Source organism: Lasiosphaeria miniovina, assembly GCF_030549165.1.
Source record: "Lasiosphaeria miniovina strain SMH2392-1A chromosome Unknown B0T26scaffold_6, whole genome shotgun sequence".
Lineage (NCBI taxonomy): Eukaryota > Fungi > Ascomycota > Sordariomycetes > Sordariales > Lasiosphaeriaceae > Lasiosphaeria > Lasiosphaeria miniovina.
In genome coordinates, this window is record NW_026848225.1 from 1885318 (window position 1) to 1905952 (window position 20635).

The 20635-nt window shown below is 55.4% G+C and overlaps 7 protein-coding genes across 7 annotated transcripts; 2 read left to right on the plus strand and 5 right to left on the minus strand.

The window, feature by feature from the left end:
- Positions 1–2679: 2679 nt before the first annotated feature.
- Positions 2680–3330, minus strand: B0T26DRAFT_754732 (uncharacterized protein; the record flags this gene model as incomplete). The annotated part of the gene is made up of 1 exon (XM_060445862.1): positions 2680–3330. The coding sequence occupies one exon, from the start codon at positions 3328–3330 to the stop codon at positions 2680–2682; it is 651 nt and encodes a 216-aa protein (XP_060292848.1).
- A 2400-nt stretch (positions 3331–5730) lies between these two features.
- On the plus strand, positions 5731–7196 carry B0T26DRAFT_678946 (uncharacterized protein; the record flags this gene model as incomplete). Its single annotated transcript, XM_060440295.1, has 4 exons — positions 5731–5883; positions 5983–6169; positions 6226–6355; positions 6422–7196. 4 exons carry the CDS (start codon positions 5731–5733, stop codon positions 7194–7196), a joined length of 1245 nt encoding a protein of 414 aa, XP_060292849.1.
- A 52-nt stretch (positions 7197–7248) lies between these two features.
- Positions 7249–7797, minus strand: B0T26DRAFT_410362 (uncharacterized protein). Its single transcript, XM_060434865.1, has one exon. It carries the CDS (start codon positions 7620–7622, stop codon positions 7302–7304), a length of 321 nt encoding a protein of 106 aa, XP_060292850.1. The 5' UTR covers positions 7623–7797; the 3' UTR covers positions 7249–7301.
- B0T26DRAFT_721972 (uncharacterized protein) lies at positions 7697–9519 on the minus strand. The gene has a single exon (XM_060442571.1). The coding sequence runs from the start codon at positions 9362–9364 to the stop codon at positions 7973–7975; it is 1392 nt and encodes a 463-aa protein (XP_060292851.1). The 5' UTR covers positions 9365–9519; the 3' UTR covers positions 7697–7972.
- Positions 9520–10060: 541 nt separating this feature from the next.
- Positions 10061–12136, minus strand: B0T26DRAFT_410457 (uncharacterized protein). The gene is made up of 2 exons (XM_060434866.1): positions 11725–12136; positions 10061–11569 (listed from the first exon to the last, which is right to left on the minus strand). Exons 1-2 carry the CDS (start codon positions 11754–11756, stop codon positions 10165–10167), a joined length of 1437 nt encoding a protein of 478 aa, XP_060292852.1. The 5' UTR covers positions 11757–12136; the 3' UTR covers positions 10061–10164.
- A 2300-nt stretch (positions 12137–14436) lies between these two features.
- Positions 14437–16902, minus strand: B0T26DRAFT_742954 (uncharacterized protein; the record flags this gene model as incomplete). Its single annotated transcript, XM_060444191.1, has 2 exons — positions 14437–14639; positions 14676–16902. The coding sequence occupies 2 exons, from the start codon at positions 16900–16902 to the stop codon at positions 14437–14439; spliced, it is 2430 nt and encodes an 809-aa protein (XP_060292853.1).
- Positions 16903–18453: 1551 nt separating this feature from the next.
- B0T26DRAFT_653064 (putative fructosyl amino acid protein) lies at positions 18454–20037 on the plus strand (the record flags this gene model as incomplete). The annotated part of the gene is made up of 1 exon (XM_060438420.1): positions 18454–20037. One exon carries the CDS (start codon positions 18454–18456, stop codon positions 20035–20037), a length of 1584 nt encoding a protein of 527 aa, XP_060292854.1.
- Between the last annotated feature and the right edge of the window lie 598 nt (positions 20038–20635).

Below are 20635 nucleotides of genomic sequence, written 5' to 3' on the forward strand. Positions count from 1 at the left end.
CTTGTTTGGGTCGTGATGGTGAATAATCGGGGCAGACTCGCTGCAGATGATGTCTTGCAGGGCTTGGAAGGAGAGCAGTTCTTCTTCTGTAGGCTCGAACGTAGTGGCCTTCAATAGTTTGCCCGTCTCGTCGGGTGCCCGTTGACGACTCTGCCCTCTTTCCTTCCCTCGGCCAGCAGGGCGACCTTTCGAAGCTGTAGAGGTTCGACTATTTTGGCGTAATACGGAATGAGGTGACGCAGAAAACCTGTACTCCCGATATATGTCTCCAAATCCTTCAGTCTGGCTGGAAACTTGAGCTTCTTGAAGGCCTCAACTCGGTCCTTGGTGGTGGTGAGACCAAGGCCGTCGACGCGGAAACCAAGCAGCTCAACATTTGGGTAGCCCATGTATGACTTCGTTGGGGAGATCGCGATGTTCTTACTGTGGAAGAGCTTGAACAAGGTCCGTAGGTGGCGGAGGTGGTCCTCTTTGGTGTCTGAGAAGATCACTATGTCGTCTATGAAGGCTCTGCAGTAGGAGGAGTGGTCGGTGAGAAGCCTGTCCATGAACCGTTGAGTGTAGGCGGGAGAGTTTCGATAACCCATGAGGGCAACTGTCGATCTCTCTAGCCCTCGAGGACTGATTAGGGTAAACCGGTCTCTGTGTGGTGGGTAAACTCCGAACTGGTAGAAGAATGAGGTTGCGTCTATGGCCGTGATGTATGTTTTGCCTCGTAACGAAGCTATCACTTCCGCCTGTAGGGGCAACGGGTAGTTGTCTGGGACAGAGACCCTGTTCAGAGATCTCAAGTCGATGACAACTCGGCCTTTTTCTACCCCGTGAACAGTACGCCATACCACGAAAACGGGCGCTGCAGACGATGTCGGTTCGTGAACCATTCCATGCGGTTTTCCCTGTGGAGCTGATTGAATATAGTATCAAGAACCACTCTATCCTTCTGACTCAACGGGTATGAGCGGTTGGCGATCCTCTGGTTTTGCCAACCTTCTACCAGAGAGAGCTTCATCATTTCGGCTTCACGGACTTTGATAAGTCCTTCGTTAACCCAGAGTTTCGGGAATTCTTTAACGACCTTCTTCAGCTCTTTTGCCAATGCCTTATCCGCGTTGTAGATTCTGACCCCCTCTTCTGTAACCATTTCTGGTAAATCATCTGACACCTTCAGCCCCAATGTAGAATGTTTTTCGATATTTGGCGGTAGCGTCTCGATTTTGTCGGGGTCTGGCTCAACGAGGACGCCGGGTCGTTCGATAGTAACCGGCTCGGGGGTGGGTTCAATGATATTATAAACAAAGTCACTGACGGGCGTGTCCGTAATACCAGTAGGTTCGACGTTCGCTGGGTCCGGTATGTAGGGAGGGTTGTCGAGAGAGACATCTCCCGTAGCTAGTCCACGAATCAGGTTAGTCATCTCAAACTCCGAGGAAACAGGCGGCGCGTAAAAGCAGATATCCGTCATATTAACTCCAACGGTCGGTACGGAGTCTAAGAGCGAAAAGCCAGAACCGAGCGTATAAGGTACAGAGTTACCAGGTGGCTGGACGCTTGTCATAGCTGCTGCTGAGGCAGCCGCTGAGCCAAATAAAGACGTAGCTACTGTGGCTGCTGTCAAGCCCTTCATCGCTTTGCCCCAGGTGGTTGCGAAGTAACCGCTGTCGGTGTTCTCGTTGATCTCGCCGACGTGCGAGTTCTTCGGGATCGTCATCGTTCCCGTGGACGGGTTGATGACGCGGACGACCTTGGGGGTTTTGGCATCGATTAAGGCGTTAACGACTGCGGAATGTTTTGCGTTAAATAGAAAACTTCTATCCGCCGGGAGAGGCTTGTAGTCCACTGGGAGGTAGGCTTGTTGTCCGGAAGAAGGACGACTTTACGAGTTGTCACAACCTTGCGGACGCAGGGGTGGGCTCTATCAACACACTGAAACGAAACCTTGAAGTACAATTTGTCGAAAACGACATGCTCTGAGTGGTAGTCGATAACGGCTTCGTAAGGGCACAAAAAGTCGTTGGCCATCAGAAGGTTAGGGATATCGACGTCTACTACCCAGGCTGACTTTATGAACTTCATGAGTACTGGCTTGCCGCTCAAGTCTGTGCCGGGCAGAAAGATCTTGAAAGTGGCCCATTCGGAGAGCTTCGGACCTTTTCCCACACCGTTAAGTCGTCCTCCATTATGCTTCTCTATAGAGTGCTCAAGCGTATTCAAGAAGGCACGGTGGATAATCGTTCTGCTGGCACCCGGATCAAAACAGAACTCGACATCTTCAGCCTCAGTGGCGTATCTGCCTCTGGCTCGTAGGTGTGTGAACTTTGACCGTGGGTTTTTGTCTGTTTCCTGTACGATCTCTTCAGGGGCCTCTTTGACTTCAAACTGCGCCTGAGTAGCCGATAAGGCGATGTCTTTAGAAGGAGGCTCCGGTGGAGCTGGCAGGTCCATATTGTCCACGATCTTTCCTGCTTTTGCATGCTCACAGGACTTTAGGTGAGAGAAGAGCTTGTTGCGGGATCCGAAAAGCTTGTGACAATAGCCACAAGTACGCCGCACAGGAGAGCTTGGCGAAGGCGTAGCGATGCCCTCCATCTGCACTGCTTTAAAGGGGGTGCAGTTTTTGATATGAGAGCGCTTTTCTCTAGCGGTAATGAAGTTCTTGTGACACTTATGACAAGTGAGGTGTCAGTCGAGGATCAGAAAAGCTTTTTCCATCTCCTTTTCTTCATTAATTGAACTTTCTGACGAAGACTCCGAGTCCGAATCGTAAGAACTATCTTCTCCGAACTCGCCGTCGGCAAAGTGCGCTCTGTCTTTATACCGCTTTCTTCGGTCGTCGTCATGGTGCCGGTGATCGCGCTTGCGGTCCCGGTCCTTGTCTTGGTCCTTACCACGCTCCCTGTCGCGGTAGCGGTCCTTCTCACGAACCTCATCCTTCTCATACTCTTTCTCTTTATCCCTGTACTTGTCTTTACGGCTATAGCGGCCTTCACTACGGTAGCGGTCGTCACGGCGGTACCGGTCATCGCGATGACGGTGCTTGGACTTGTGCTTGCGGTATTCGGGGTAGTAGGACTGGTTGTCGTCATAGCTAGGCTGAGGGACGTCGCTGAGGTCTTGCAGAATGTTGAAGGGTTTCTGCATGATACGAGGGTACTTCTCACAAGCTGCAGATCGTAGAAGAGGTCGGACTTCGTCCACTCTCTGCATATACTCGGCCAAGGTCTGGGCCTTCAACGGGGCTGGCAGGTACTGCTTTATTTCCAGGCTGGTTGAGGTCCAGATTTGAGTCATGACGCCGTGCCAGTTGTCATTATTTGGGAGGAGAGTCCCCATGGCTCTGGCATATCGAAGCTTTCTCTGAATGAAACGGGTCAGGGCCCACTTCGTCTTTGGCGACGTGCTTTAGGGTAAGAGGTCCTGCACCGAATTTCTCGGTAGCCTCGGTGGCATCGGGGGCGAAACGATCTCTCAGGGCGGTCATAGTAGTATCCAGGCAGGCGTGACGCAGTGCCACGCGAGAGTCTGCGTTGAGTTCATTATTCCACCAGAGGAGGGCTGCACCTCCGAGCAAGGTATTCATCAGTCCGAGAAGCTGGCGCTCGTTATCCTCTCTAGTGGTCTCGTCCTCCAAGAAGGCCTCAAGACGGTCCGTGAAGCAAAAGACATCAGAGCATATGATGTTCTTTCCATCTGTAATAATGCCCAGGTCGTCGGGGTCTGGGTAAAACGGGATGAACTGCCCAACGTCCTCTCTCTTGATCTTGGGTGCGGAGGAGGTGCTGGCTGTGATTCGCAGCTACCATTTGAAGCGGTAAAATCGAGAAGGAAGCAAAAAAGTATGAAAGGTGATGCTTTTTCTAAGGCTAGGTGGGCGCGGCGGATTTCCTTAAGGTAGGAAATCCCCAGGCCCCGCTATGTCACGTGCTAGCGCCGAACGCTATTAGTGGGGCTCCCACCAGCGCTTCACGTAATGAAGCTATTTACACTTTTCGTGCATCAGCTGGCCAAGTTGCTGCGAGTGATTTGTATTCGACTGCCTCGCGCGACGATTAGACGACGCTTGAATTTCGCTCGAAGCGAGAACATAGACGGTGCGCCACAAAGAGCATGCACGCTGGGGCCTGTATTCCGACTAGCTATCAATTTAGCTTATCGCGAGGTCTCTTTCAGCGGGGCATAGGGTGGGAGGCAGCCTGTTCGAAAACGGAAGCCACCGTTTTATAACGGTCAATTTTACACAGGTCCGTGGGTCACTAACAGAGGGAATGAGGGTCCCGTTTTTGGGTCCCAAAAACCCCGGTTTTTGACCCCCTCTACCTCGTAGGGCAAGCTTCTAGGGATTGGATTGTAGTTTGTCTCTCAAGTCTCACTGGCAGTTCATGACGACGGCTTCTCTTACCATGGCAACGATCGGTCGATCAGTCTCAGATCATGTTTGGAAAAAGAAAGAAAAAACCAAAATCGTCTATCAATGGCCCTGCCGTGCTGTCTGGCTCGGGGTGGGTTGGGTTGTCCCTTGGCAACTGAATTCAGACTTACATACCCGCAGTAGGTAATGCCTTTTTCTTGGCGGGTTGCAATTCTTCAAGGCCAATCATGCTGTACGAAGACGCTTCTGCGGTGCAACTAGTGCAGAAAGCGAGGAAGCAGCTTCCGAGACTTCAGGAACCTATCTGGAAGGAATCGTCTCCTGAACCTGCGCGCCTGCCTTGTTTCGTCCTTGTTAAGGAGAACATTGGCCAATCATGTTCCGGCCAAATCGCCCCCACCTGTTGGCCTGGGTCTCTGGTCTCCTGGCGGCGGGTGGGAAGAGCTGCGCCTCCATTCCAACCCCACAACCCCCCCTACCTGCCAACTTTATTTGTTCCCTTGCCTGTAGCTGACGCGGCCTTTTTCAGTGAGGGCTGTCTGCTCAACCTCTTTCCACTCTTGTTCGCGAGGAGGGGATCGCCCGTTGTGGTGCAGACCCTTTCCCGGCCGCTCGAGTCGGGCGGTTCGAGAGCACACGGGGGTAGTATTGAGTGGTACAGTTGTGTGCGGTTACACAGACACGCTGACTCCGCTCAATAACGCACGCGAGAAGTCATGAAGGAAGCGAGGATATGGCACTTTGTCTGCAGCCCGGCTCGTGGTCCTGAGAGTCCCGGTCCGCTCTCAGGCCCAGGACGGAGCCCACACTGACAGACAGGCACAGGGTAAGGGCCCGAATAACGCGCCCTACTAACAACAACACAGCCTCCCGCCGTCGACTCACGGTAGTGTGAAGGTAACCTACTTCGTACATACCGTACATTAGCTACCGAGCCCTGTACTCCACTGCGCAGTCAACTGTGGCCTGTGTTGTATGGGCGCACCTTCATACCGTACATGTACTGTACATACACAGATTCATTCATTCGGATATGCGGAGCCTGCCGGTGCTGTAAGGTAGTCACTTGCAGATTCCCCTTGTTGGCCTTGCCCTCGCCAGTCCCAGTCTCTGGCTCGTGTCAGGCGGGGGCTGACTGATGGATGGGATTGGGACGGCACCCAACCGAACCAGAAAGCACCAAAGCAGAATTCACAAAACACGCTGGCGCCCGGCCAGCTCGCGTCTTCTGCTCTCTTGTTGTGTGCCTTCACGTCCCTTGGGTTGCCGGCCTGCTCACCACCGCCCCTCGTCGCCCTCTCGTCAAGGTACGCTTCGCGTTGCGGTGGGAAGTTGGCCTAGGTCAGCCAGGTCAGGTCGCCACCATGGCGTGGGAAGCCTCAACATGGCTGGTTCTCGTCCGGCTGTTTCAGCTGGTCGAGCTGCTGGCCGTGGTGGGCCTCAACGGCTTCTTGACCGTCATGAACTATACCGAGAGGTACTACTGGTCGCCATTCATCATGGTCATTGAGGTTCTGGTATGCGGTGATCCCTCACCATCTTCATCATCCATCGACCGATGCGGGACTGTGTCTGTGAACGGCCGAGTCTTACTGACGCCCACTGCCACCTACCAGTTGATTCTCCTCGCCATCTACACTACGCTCGCCCTCGTCTTCAGGCACACCGGCCAACGGTCGAAGAGGCCGGCGTGTTTCGTCTGCTTTGTCGTAACGGATTCAATCGCCTGCGCTACCATTCTCGCCATAATAACACTTCTTGCCCGCGCCGGCCTCCCCAAAGACTGTGATGGCTTTGCGACGTGTGAGTACCCCGCTGAAGTAACAAGCCGGGCCTATTCTCATTCCATTTGCTTCTAGTCGACGGCGAGGGCGAAATGGCATCCGTCCAGCCCAATGTCTATTATTACAACGCGGCGCTGCCGAAATTGACTCTACAAAAATACTGCGGCCTCGAACGCTCAACTTACAGCGTTGCCATTTCGCTTGTGTATGTAGCCATCGCCCCCCTCCAAACTGCTGTTGTTGATGATGCCGACTAACACCCGCCTACCAGCTTCACCTACATTGCCACCATAGTCCTAACTGTCTTGCGCATATTTGAGAGGACTTACACCAAGAACTCAAAGGTCAGCGAAGTCCTCGACTCGCTCGAGCGCAACAACCTCGACGAATTCAAGCTGTCCGACGACGTGCCGTCGCACTCGTCGACGCCCACTCTCGCACTGCCATCGCGGCCCCTACCCCCGCCAAGCGAGGGCATAATGACCCGCAGCAACTCGCTCCGCAGCACCGTCACGGCATCCACCTCGCACGCTGGTTCAAGCCTTGACCGGGCCTGTCTCATACCTCGCCGGCCCGTCGGTCAACCGCCTGCGCCGCAAGCAAAGCCGTCGATTCCGCCCATGCCAGTCATAGTCAGCGCCGGTGGGGTTCAACACCAAGGCTTTGTAACCGTCACCCTAGAGGAGGAGGACGAACACGACGAACACCACGACGACGACGACGACGACGACAACGACGACGACGACGACGACGACGACGGCAGCGCCGAGGCCGCCCTGGTCGCCGATGGGATGCAGCACCGCGAGCAGCAGCAGCAGAGGGATCAGCAGTTCCGCCTGCCCATGCTGCCCGAGGAGGAGCAGTCGGCCGCGTCGGCGCTCGTCTCGGACGGCATGCGGCCCTCGGAGCCGTCGCTACCGCCGTACTACCCCCGCAATGGCGGCGGCATGCCCGGCCATAGCTCCGAGAGCAACGAGATGCGGCTCAGCGAGTACGTCAAGGGCGAGACACGGGCGCAGAACCTCAAAGACTCGGGGGGGTACTGATTCAGCAATTCTCCGAGCTCGAACCGGGACCAGATTGGCATACGTTTTCCTTTTGAGAGGGTCAGTGGGGAACGGGCTGGGATTTTTTTTTTCGCTTTCTCTTTCTCATGACAAAAAAATGACCCACGGATATATGATACCACCTGCAAGCGACTCGTTGGGGCGCTGGGGAGAACAGGAGTGAAATTGGGGCTGGGATTTTTTTGGTATTTCCATTTTCTTTTTGTGTTCACCTAATTTGTCTTTCAGGGGCAGGCGGGCGCATGCTATGAAGAACCAGAGAAACTCCATGATGTTCTCTAGGGGTTGGATATTTTGCCTTTGTCTCTTTTCCACATACCACGTATAGCGTGTATATCTGTATGTATACCCCCGTGCGGGACAGAATAAAAGAATAATAATACACCTACCGTTGGTAGTGCACATGCGTTCGGAGGTTTGACCAATGTGGCTGGGCTTTCAGCTGTACCTACCTAGGTATATACAATGTCTATGCATATCCTCATTATGTATTTCTGGACCATCTTGTGAGTATGTGTTGGTTGTCCACGTCCATGGAGTATTGGAGAGTACAGGATGAGAATACCACTAGACTTCTACAAACCGGAAAACTACTTTTGACTTGGAAAGGATTTCCCCCTAAAATTCATAAATATCCATTTTTCATTTCATGTCCGCTCATATGAAGACGCCCATATGAAGAGAAACCCCCATATCTCGCTTGACCACCCGCCTTAGAGACCAAGGACGGGCAGCCGCTAGGTACTAGCTACGTACTACCCAAAGCGCCTCCGCGCGAGCTCCTTCAGCGTCTCAATGGTGCGGTCCTCCTTCTCGCGGTAGGCGGCGATGCGCTCGTTGCGCTCGGCAGCGGCAGCGCGGGCCTCCTCCTCGCGGCGCGACTGGCGCTGTGACGTGCGCTGCTGCTGTACGGCGAGTAGCTTGCGGTGCTCTTCGATACCATCGCCGCCGCCGAGCAGCTCGGCCTCGGGCACCGCCGCGCCGTCGGGCGACGGCTCGCGGAACGCCTTGAGCTTGGCGTTGAGCGCCTGCCGCTTCTCGAGCTTGCGCTCACGCGTGCCCGCGTCTGCACGCGGCATAAGCTCCTCGAGCTGCTCCTTCTGCTGCCGCCGGTCCGCTTTGCGCGCCTCACGCAGCGCTTCCGCCTCGCCCTCGCGCTCTGCCGCTGCCGTCTCGCGCCGCTCGGCGAGGTCTTGCAGTGTCGGAATGCCGGGGCCGTGCCGGGACGCTGCTGTCCCGGCCCGTTGTTGTGGGGGTAGCGACGGGCCGTAGTCGTCGTCGTCATCGTCGTCGTCTTGGTCAGCTTTGGTGATGTTGGCGTAGCCGTCCGTCTCCTCTTCCGACTCTAGCCTATGAGGCGGCTGCCGCGAGCTGCTCCCCCAACTTCCACCTCCACCTCCACGTTGCAGCTGTCTCTTCTGCTTCGGCTCAGCAACCCGTCGACTGACAACCTCCTCCTCCTCCTCCCCCACCTCTTCCTTGGTGAGCCGCTGCTCCTGCTTCAGCCGCGCGTAGACCTCGGGGTCGTACCAGCCCTCGGCCAGCTCGCCGCGGTTCCACTTGCCGACGAAGCTCTTCCAACGGCCGCGCACCTCGACCTCGTCGAGCGACGCAATGTCCAGCGCCTTGTGCAGCTCCAGGTAGTCGGCAAACAGGGGCCGGAAGGCCGCAAAGTCATGCCGCCCCAACAACTTGCGCGCGCCGAACGGCAGCGCCATGGGCTCCTCGTCTGCTGCTGCTGCGCGCGGCTGCGCGTCCGCGGCTGTTCTCCTACTGCTGCGGTGATGGTGATGATGGTGGTGGCGGTGGCGGTGACGCGAGGCAGGTTCCTTGGCATCATTAACGTCATCGTCGTTGTGGTTGTAGTGATCCTCTTTTCCCTCGTCCCCGTCCCTCGAACGATGGCGCCGCTGGTGGCGAGGGCGTACGGGGTCCCGCTCTCGCTCCCGATTCCGATCACCATCAGTCCTTGGGTCTCGGCGGGGCCTGTCGCGCTCGCGACTTGGCTCCCTCTCACGGTACTCGATGCGGGCTGGGCGGGCCGGCGACCTTGACCTCGAGTGTCGCGAGGTTGGGCGCTTTGAGCGCGAATGCACTGGCGGAGACCGCGACCGCGACGCCACGCTCCGGGGCGGCAGTGACGGCATGGCCTAATGATACACTCTTGCCTAAGTGTTTGATACGTCTCCTGGATGGCGATGGGACCCGCTCCCTGTGCAGCTAAAGAGATAGGCTGAGAGGTCGGGTGGCTGTTGGTGCGGCGTTCGACGGAACAAAGCTAGGTTTCTTATTGGGGGAGCCTTGCAAGGCTGTCGGAGTGTTTAGTTAACGGATATTGACAGGCTTTTGGGGGGCACGTTAGCGCCAATCATTCCGTTCAGCCGCATTGGGGACCCCTGAAACACATCAAGACGACACTCGACCACTCCGAACAGCAAAACTGACTCTGAGGTGTTGTATGTACCTACGTACGTATGCATATGCGTGTTGTTAGGTATCGACAGTTAGCTAACACACAGCTGAAAACCTATAAATAATGCTCGAGGCCAGTCCAACCAAACCAGTCCAAACGCACATGGCTGAGATGCAACGGCAAATAACTTTTATCCTCCTGTTTTCGCCCTTGATGCAGAAAAGCAAGTTGAGTCCAGCCCAAGACAACTCGCTGCAAAGCAAACGCTCCACCACCTGCCTGACTGACGCCCATTCGGTCGCCAGTCTCCAAAATCTCGCCTGTCATATATGAAGGTAGCAGATAATCCGCTAAAAATCACGGATGCCTCTCATGGGTATCTTGTTCCTTCGCGCCTTACTTTTCTCTCCATATGTCCACGGTTCCAGAATCAACCGCTCCACATCACCCCAAACCATCGAGGTTCAGAGGTGCTTTAACTCGCATGTCGCAGCCGCCAAGTTGTAAAGCCCTATCCTGACGAAGTCGGAGGAGCTAGTCGTCAGCATTATTATGCAAGCTACATCCAATGCAGTCGCAATCGTCGCCGCAAAGACAAGAATCCATGCTCCCAAAACAGCCGCTATCCATCCGGAGCGGTATATTCACGAAGAAATAGTCCGCCGTCGACAAAGACTGCTCGTTATTCGCAGCCGACCCGTCGCTCGCTGCCTGTGAATCTGGAGAGGCGGGGGCCGTGTTTCCGTTCCGTGTAGGCGTCCCGCTGCTGCCGCTACCAACGCCCGCGTTTGCGCTGGTTTCGTTGTAGGCATTGTTGACATACTGCAGTGTCTGATCATTGAATGGATGAGCCAAACACCCGAGGCATTGACAACCGGCACCGCAGGTGCACTCGTGACTCATGCCGTGATCGGCCCCAGCTCCGTTCGGAGCGGCCAACATCGGAGGCCCCATTGTCATGTTGGGCTGAGAGGACATCTCTTGCCAAGTGCTCTGTTCCATCGGGTGCTGCCAGGATCCATACTGAGCTGGGTAGGTAAAGATAGTAGGGTAGCCGAATGGCGCGGGCGCGGGCATGGGCTGCGGCTTTAGCTCTACGGGAGGTGCGTAATGCTCTAGATACTGCTGCGAGAAATCTGACTGCAGTGGCTGCTGTTGTGGAATATTGCCCGAATGCAACTCCGGCCCTTCATCTTTAGGGCCGCAGCAGCAGCTGCCCCCATTCGTGACACCGTTTGATTTTGGCAACAGTGGTGTACCTAACCCAGCGGGCTGATGAGGAAGTGTTAAAGATGTCAACGGTGATCCCAGGCCGTTGCTCTGGCGTGGAGAGACCACCCCCTCCTCGTTCTTGACCTCTTGCGACAGATGGTGTCCTGGGGCGTACTGGATATCCATGGGATACGGAACAGGGGTTCCATAACCCAGGTTTTGGGAAGGCGTGAATTCACTTCCAGGAGGGGCCCGAGGCACGAACTCAACGCCGGGTCCAAACCCCGTGAGATTGCTCAGCGGCATCTGAGGCTGTAGGCCATTCCCAGCCATGGGCATCGCATTGGCATCCATACTGCCGCTGTGTGGTGTCACCAAACTGCCTACCATCCTCTGCAGCTGCGAGGGGTCATATGATTGCTTCCTGCTGCTGGATCTGGAACCATTGCTAGCTTTGACCACCCGAAAGGCAGACCGGGTTGGCGATGTCGGCGGGGAGGTGGGAGATGGATTTCCCTCGACTACTCCGTTCCCTATCCCAGACTCGGGTTCGCAACCGCATTTCTGCTTCCGCGGGATAGCAACCTTGACCCCTCCGCAAGCACAAGGCCTTCCGGGGGGGCAGGGACACGTGCTCAGCGGGCGGCCAGGTTTTCGCACCGGGACCATTATTCGCTCGGAAGAGTGATTGCACTTCGTAGATCGGTGGCCGCGGATACATGGCGCGCTGTCACGGGAGAGTTAGTTACATGTTCATATAAACAAACAAGGTTCCACAAATGAACAAGGTCGCCGTCCGAGAAAAGGCGGTAGTAAAACGGACCACCATCCACGTTCCGGAAGGGCAAACGGCGATGGACAGTGTAGGAACGTGAGACATACCAGGCCATTTTCTGGCCATTTATCATGGGCATCCTGGCGGTTGAAGGCACAGTGGCACAGGAGGCATCTGCGGCGGAAGTCGACAATCTTATTGGGCTTAATGGGCTTAAGTGTTTATCGACAAGGGGGGACGTTGACGATGCGGATACCTGAGGAAACCGTTGGTCCCGTAGCTCATACCAGCTCAACAGGCCCCGGGTTTAGCAGACGATACCAGATAGGATGAGGTGTCAGCGGTGAAATCGTGCTCAGCCGAGTCCCGAGACTCGAGGGTGTCCAGTGGTCAAGAGGAACCCGCTGGCAGGTGTTTGAGCGCTGCCTAGGAGGTGGAGGGGACAAGTCCGGGAGCCGAGAAACAGAATCCTGTATGTATCGCGCTTACGGCTCCATACGGTAGTAGGTGACGGGGGGCTTGGTGTCTTAACAGTCTCTTGCCTAGTATTAACGTTTTGGAGGCTGCCCCAAGATTCCAGAAACAACGGACTACTTGCTAGCAGCGGGGATGATGTGACCACGGCGAGGCGAGACAAGCCGTCATCTAGCACTTAGCGCGCCGTCGTAGGATAGTTACAAAGCCTATCGTTCAAGATTCGCGATGGGGCTGGCCCTTGTGACCTGAGTGGCGCGAGGATGTTTTCACAACGGAAGCCACTCCCATACATGCCGAGCAAGTGGGCACTAGTCGATGACGAAGTGCGCGGCGGCGGCGCGGTGCGCGGCTTTGCCCCTTAGCAAGCTGGGACCCAAGATGGCGCCGTCCTAGGCCAGAGACTTGTCGACGGTGAATAAGGTGGGCACGAGAATGTGCTAGCTAGCTGTGTGCGCCTTGAGGCATGACAATCTTTAAGCTTTGTGGTACTCTAAACAAGAAGACAAGAACAGCGAGGCGGCGCAAGTGGGCTTGAGTCGGGACTTGCAAGCACGGGAAGCCAAGGCTGCCAGACAGGGGCGAGGCAAGGCGAGGCGAGGCGAGGCGAGAGACGAACCGGACGACTGAACCCAGGACTCGCTCGCTCACACCAGGCCAGCCGGCGCCGTCTCTCTACTTCCTGACCCTCTCGAGTCGGAGGAGAACTTGAGGGGCAAAGGGCTTGTTGGGGTGAAGGGAGTGGGCAGTGGCAGGCGGGAACGAGAGAAACTGAACCCACCTCCGATAGGTAGGCTACGGAAGGGGCTACAGACAGAGCCTTAGGTTTGGTGGTTCAATGCCGAGGGAGTCGGAGGTATGTACTGTGGTCGGTAGGATACCATCGCCCAGCGCCGTTGTTGCGATGGTGGAAGTGTATCCCGTACGACGGCCAGATTACTACAATACCTAGATTGCGTGGGACAAAGAAAGGTGGCAGGGGCTCGGACTTGTCGTCTTGTCAGATCTTGGGATTCACGGCAGCAAGGCGGACCCCGTCCCATCAGCACCTCTCCCGTCTCGTCGCCTAGCTCCCTTCCTTCCTTCCCTTCCTCCCTTCCCCTCCCCGTGAGACGAGTGAGACTCGCTCGACTCATTCTGCCAGCGTCCCACGTTGATTCGACCCAGGACTAGGGGCATTTCCCAAGTGCAGGTGCGAGTGGGCATGTTGGTGGGGTGCGGCGTGGTCGGGGGGTACTGAGCAAGTTTCTATTGGCTGACCTGGGGCGGCCCAAGGGTTGCGGCGGAAAGTTGTGGGCAAGTACGTGACTGGCGGTGGGCACGCACGTCCCAACTGGGGAGCCGGGACCTTCACAACGCCCCAGCCAAGTTTACCCTGCACCTGACAACCGACCACGAGTCCGTGGGCCGACCAACTCTCGGACGAATCAAACCACCATGGGTTCCCGTCGTCGGGAATATCGGACAGTAGGACGGCAAGAGCGGCTCTTAGACACAGGTGGCGGTTGTCTGTCATAAGATATAGCGCCAATTCAAACCGAGTCTTCGGAATGCCGTGTTTTGCAAGCTGATTCAAGACCACAAGCCGTTTCTGCAAACCCTCGTAAAGCCCTACGAGGCGGTTGAGAAGTTGGGGGGTTTCATTCTCGGGCGTCTCTGTTGTATAGGTATGCACAAATTAATATCAGGGACCCGAATAACAGTCGATATTGCGCAGCTGGCTAGACCCTTCCATGGCGGCCTGAATTATTATTGGAATGGCCATGCGTGGCATTTGAAGGCAATGTTTACTTATTAACAACCTAAAGCGGCAAGACTGCCCGCCTTACATCTAGGTAATATACCTCAGCTAGATAGGAGCCATGTACCCAAGGCAGGTGTGTACTGTACTTACAAGAACTACCATAGTCTCTCAAAAACGCCATACTATTAGCGCATCAGTGCCTTGGAGTTTCAGCGATTACGACGTACATGGTTAAGAACTAGGTCTGCCTCAAGTCTTGTCCTTCAGTGTGCCTACCTGGTCTCATGTAGACTCTAGTATTCGTGCGGAGTACGGAGCACGGAATACGGCACTCTTTTAAGACAACAAGGAGCCGGGCAGTACGGATCCGTTCAGTGGCGGGCCGGTCTTTCCCTACCCGCAGATCGGATCTCTTGGCGATCTAATCCCATCGAGACTTAAAGTCTCAAGACAAACCAACTCTTCCTCACCTTTTGACCACACCCGAATAGCGCAAAGTTTATGCTAGCGTTCACTCTCCGGCACGGGCTCCATAGACTCAAAGCTAGTTCAAGTGGAGGAATGGCTCGCTTCTGATTCAGAGTCTCCGTCAAGTTTGCATTTAATGATCCTCGTCTGAGCCTGAGCCGGCAAACATGTCCACTGCCCGTATCCGCTTCCTGGGCACCGCTGCCTTGAACGAGGACATCTTAAAGCCGCCGACTGACTTGACTTCTGGTTTGGTTGTCAACGGTCGTGCCACCGGCGTTTCATCTAACCCGCCCATGACGGCGTCATGATCGGTGGGGCCTTCGTGTGCCTCGCCTTGACGGCCGTCCAGAGTATCATCGTCCGGATAACCGTCAATATCATCTTCTGACAGAAGTTCTCCTGCACCAAAAGAATACTGTACTTGCGATAACTGCGGCTCTCTATCAGTTTCGCCAGTATCTAGCATCCTATCGGCACGACCCGATCCGTTTGCTGGCTCTAGATAGCTTGCAGGTAGATTAGACGCGGCCGAGATCGCACTAGCCTTGCCTCCTTCCGCAGTTGAGCGTGTAACCGACTTCCAGCGGCTTGTCGTCTTTCCTGTCTCGCCGCCACTCGTATCCTTCTTGACCGAGGGCGGGTTTTTGAAACTGCTGTAGAAAAAAGCCTGTGTCTCTTCCGGGAATATATTCTTGCCATCCCAGATAGACAAGACGTACTCTATGCTATTCTTCCAGTTGTTGGCACGCATGAGGCCAAAGTTGAACTTGTCAGCCATCATACCCAGCATCTCAAAGGTTTTGTGCTTTCGAAGTGCCGTCTCGAGAAGCTGACGGAATCGCCAGGCAAGGTTTTTATTCCCCGACAACTCCAGAATATCGCTCACAACATATAGGCCGATTAACCGCGATTCCCTTATGTCGGTAGCATCAGATGCGGCTTTGTCCTCAGCTGCTGGCGAAACATGGCGAGAGTCCTCGCCATCGCCGTCTTTGCCCTTAGAATCCTTCTTGCACTTTGGATTTGCAGACGTAAATGCTAATGGACGCTCAATATTCGAGACTACCATCTCGGCAACCTCATCGGCACCCTTGCTTGTGTGTGCGAGAGCAAACGCGCTTACGCTGGCTATGTCTCCATTCTTGATTTTGGATAATGTGGTTGGGAGCCGCGCTAGGAGGTAGGCGAGCCTAGACTTGTCGATGGGGTTCAGGAACGTGTCATCTTTTGTCTTGGATCCAGATCCAGTTTCGTTCTGGCGCGGCTTGTCGGGCTCGAAATCATCTTCATCTAACGAGTTGTAGTCGGGGTCGGAAACAAACTCGTCGACGCCAGTCGCGTACTCGTAAGGCAGACGTTCATCAGGCACTTTCCAGGCATGACTTCTTTCAAACAGGGGGACATACTTGTCCACCCGTCGACGCGACCAGAAGCCCGTGATAATATCCCACAGTCTCCAGCGATACCATATGCCGCCTTCACTCCGCGCGTCCCAGATCCAGGCCCACTTTTCTTCTCGCTGGACCTCTGGTCGTGACATGAGGAGGGCCTCGAACTCAGCTCCGCGCTCCAAAACAGACTCAATAACCTTGTGAATCATTCGTAGCTGCTTGATGTCTCCTGGGGGACGGGTGGGTACATGCAAAAGATCGTTTCTGTCGACTGAAGCGCTCGCGGGGCCGTAAGAAGACGGAGGTGCGTAGGCGCGTCCATGACCGATCGGTTGCGACAAGTGGGTTTTAACAGATGGCTCTACCCTTTTCGCCCCGAAGGGATGCGACGAAGGCCCCGAGGACACCGAGATAGGGAGGCTGGAGGATATGGCGGCTGAAGAGAGATATTTTTGTGCAGACAGGAAGAACCCGAATCCGAGGTAGCGGTTTTGCAGCACGCTCGCCGCAGCATCTATGTCCTTCGCAGGGGTTTCCTGTGACAAAATGACAATCGCCGTGTTCGACTTTCGTTCGGTGCCGCTTGGTCCAGAGGGTGGTATGATTTTGACGTCGTCGACCGTCAAATTTGAGGGAACCAGGGCCTTAATGGCGGATAGCGACGTATTCAGCGGGATGTTGGCGAGACGCAGGGTGGGCTTCGATATAGCCTTTTCCTGTGCTCTGTCGGCCACGGGGGCATTCTCATCCGTCCGCGACCGTGAATCCCAGCTGCTAAGACCAAGCCTACCACGTCCCTCATCTCTCGATTGGAAGCCTTCAAAGGGTCTCTTCTTCCCAAGGGAAGACGGTACGGGACCCAGACTACCAGGGCCGCTTTTCATCGTGGGGCCCGAGGGGACGCCGAAGTGTCTCTTGCCAGAACCTCCTCCATAGCCAGTCGATGCGCCCAACGGCGGCTTATTCGGGAATCCATCGGTGAGTCTTGACGGCGGGGGTTTTGAGTCTCGGGCGGAGGAACGAAAGCTATCATCGTCGCCGAAGGTCTCGCGGAAGCTTTCCAGGGCGGCAGCCGTCTCGGCCTCCTCTCTGCGACGCTTGGCCTCGGCCTCAGCTTTTTGGCGCTCGAATGCCGACTGCTTGACTGGCCTCTGCAACTTGGCCTCGGCGTCGGGGAATTCAGTAATCTTCTTTCTCGACGACATTTTTGGTAGGTTGAGATTGGCCACGCATGACTGAGTGCTGGCGGTCACTCAGTTGTGTCTTCGATGCTTGTGCGTGCACTGTTGTTAGCGGAGCGCCGCTGTCAAGGCAGTTTACGCGTTTTGTCAGCAGCTAGATGACCCAGAAGTGAAAAGGTGAAGTCAAGTTGGTCCGTGCGTGGCTGCGAGAAACAACTCTACGAGCAACCTAGGAGTGTCCAGTGGTAATTTACTGTATGTACGAATACTGAGCACCTACCAGATATGTGAATATGGAAATACCTTACCTTAAATTCGCTGCAGTGCACTGGATGCCGGGGTAAACAACACACAGAGGAATTACCTCAAAAGCTTTAAAGTGAAAGGTGCAGTATCCAAGGGAAACAATCTATTGGCACTGTCAAAAGTTCGAAGCTGCCCAACCGGGTTGACCCAGGTCGGCCTACAGGCTACAACCAGTTCGCGCTAGCTCGCAGCTCCTCTCGAAAGTACAATCAATCCCCGAATACTCGGCTATTACTACTTTGAACGTTGTGGGACCTTCCAATATGTGAAAGGCTCATTGGCTTGGGTTTCGTCCTGACCGTTTTGCTCAAACTTAAATAGAGTCGGCAGCTCTTGGAGCTCCTAGAATAGGATCATACCTCCCTCCTCCCTCTATGAATCCCTGTCAAAGGCTTTTCGTGGCCGGTTGTTTGCCATAATCCTTGTTCTTCCCAATTACAGATCCGTACCGCTACCAATTGTCATTCAGGGGTTGGATTGTAATGGAAGCCACAGTTGGCGAATGCTCTTGTCCATTCCTTGAAACTTGTAAGGAACGATGGACTATAGCTGCCTAGCTGCCATGTCTTAAATCCTGTGCCTAAACCCTAAACGATCATGCTGTGTGGTGATTTGCTTCTCTTTCCCAAGTCTTTTCCTCTCTCTGATGTCCGATACGACATGCCTGGATGAAGCGTGACCGACATGTAGACACGTTACCAATCTTTATCTTCTCCCGCCGAGATCATGCTTGGGGCCGACTGGGCAGGGTGTATTAACAGTTATGTACCGCGACATGTACATATGGATGTTAATCAGCAAAGTTCCAGCACGCCCTTCGGTCTTGGCTGTATCGACCTTCCGGCTTGCTTTATTTAAATAAAGACGTTCCAGACACAGCGAGAAGCCCATACCTGCCCTGGACTTGTCTGAAACACCCAGTGTCCCGTCTCAAGCGGACAAGCTCTGCCTGCTGTACCATAATAAGGTTTGCGTTGGCGGTGGCGTCCTTCCAAGCTTGGAAACAAGAAGGCACGCCAACAGAGACAACCACGCACAGTCATCAGTCGCACACCATGTACGCACACACACCGTGACGCACACGCACACGCACACGCCCACAAACACCTGCTTACACACACCTCCCTCTGAGTCTACACCTGGCCGGCCGACAAGTCGAGCCAATCCCCTCCACCGACTCTGTGGGCTTTTCCCGCCTTTCGCTGGGCTGGGGGTTATTGAGCAACTTGCGGTTTTTATGGGGCTTGTCTTCCCAAGTTCCCAAAGAAAATGACCTCTTCTTCCCCTCCTCTCCCTCCCCTTCTTTGTCCTTCACTTCCTCCTTCTCCCCTCCTCAAGCCTGCTTCTGCTTCTGCCTCTGAAGCTCCATTTGCCTTCTCTCCACCCTCCTCCATTATTATCATCGGTTCGGGGGTCTTTGGCCTTGGAACTGCCTGGGCTCTTGCCCGGCGTCCTGCTTTCTCGCAATGCTCCATCACCGTCGTTGACCGATCCGACCCCTCCCAATCTCGGCCGGACGTTTTCCCTGCCCCCGACGCCGCCAGCGTTGACACCAGCCGGATCATCCGGGCTGACTACTACGATGCTGCCTATGCTGCTCTAGCCGCCGAGGCCCAGGTGCATTGGCGGGAGCAAGCCAAACCCACCGACCTCGGTGCCCAGGGGCGGTACAATGAGAGCGGTCTCGTCTTGGTCGCTGACTTGCCACATGGAACAGCTGTGCCGCCGTCGCCTCCCGGAGCTGAAACAGCCGTCGCGCAGCACGCCGCCCCCGCCAAGAAAAAGACGGGCATGGACTATGCTCGCGGTAGCTGGGCAAACGTGCTCTCACTAGCATCCAACGATCCCTCATTGACTAGTCGCATCCACGAACTTCCTAATGCCGCCGCCATTCGTGACGCGGTCGGCACCGGCGGCGGCTCTGGATCGTGGGGATACATCAATGAAGCCAGCGGCTGGGCAGATGCCGGGGCCTCGATGGCCTGGCTCGTAGACCGAGTCCAAGACACTGGGCGTGTCAAATTCGTGGCTGCCACCGCCCTGGCTCTTGAGCACCAGGGCACTACCGTCACCGGCGCCAAGCTCTCTGATGGCTGTGTTCTCTCGGCGGAGCTCGTCGTCGTCGCCGCAGGCGCGTGGACTGGAGGCTTGATAGACCTGGCAGGCCAGGCGACTGCCACGGGTCAAGTACTGGGGTACCTGGACATCACGGAAGCGGAGCAGGAACAACTTGGCCGCATGCCGGCACTGCTGAACCTGACGACGGGGCTGTTCGTCATTCCTCCTGCGAAGCGAGTGCTCAAAGTCGCGCGGCACGCCTACGGTTACCTCAACCCAACCAAGTTGGCGACGGCGCCACTTCCTTCGTCATCTGCAGGATCCGCGTCCGCTCTAGCCTTTTCTCACCCCTTGACTCATTTATCGGACCTATCCCTTGCCATCCCCAAAGAGGGAGCCGACGACCTCCGCCGCGCTTTGGGCGAGATGGTGCCGCTGCCTGGCCTCCGGGACCGGCCCTTCTCCAAGACACGGCTGTGCTGGTACATGGACACCCCCACGGCCGACTTCCTCATCGACTACCACCCCAACTTCCAAGGCCTGTTCGTGGCGACGGGTGGCAGTGGTCACGCCTTCAAGTTCATGCCCGTGATTGGTGACAAGATCGTCGATTGCATGATGCACAACTGCCCACGACAGTTCGAGGGCAAGTGGGCTTGGAAACCGGTTACGACTACTGGTGGCACAGTTTGGTCATCGGTAGTAACAGAAGATGGTACACGGGGCGGGACGCCTGGGCTTGTCTTGGCAGATGAGCTTGTCAAGGGTGTTACGAGGCACTATCCCTCTCGTTGATCTAGCAGCAAATCGAGGGGAGGCAAATGGAGGGCGGACACAGGAAACAGGTGAGCCACATTACACACAATTCCAGGACGATGACACACCATAATTATGTCAAATAAGACGATGGCATTTGCGGCTTAATGCCACAACTAAACAGCGCAATGAGTCCCAAAAGATATCGCCTGCTACTGATAAGTCTCAAAAGAGAAAAATCTGCTGCAAGCGGTACGCGAGACTCAGCTGCCAAGGATTTTGAGTGCTTGTCGCACCATGAACCATCATGGAATGGTGCGAGAGCAGATGTGCTCTCACATTTCCATCATTCTCGTTTTTGCTCTCTGCGAAAGCTTGCTCTCCATCTGTGATGCCACGATCGAATCAGGCCAGTAGAAAGCAGCCACAGTCCTTCCTGGAACTGCGAATGTTCCGAACTCCACGATCTCTCTGTACAGTTCCACGGAACTGCGTATTATGACGGCGGTTGACCTCCGCACATACCGCCGCGCGCAGTGTTGGAGATCCCTGCGCAATCTATGTAATATAGTGAGGTCTTTGACCTCTGGCGAAGATAGCTCCTAGCCTGTATCCATCCGTCCCAAACGCCGGTGCA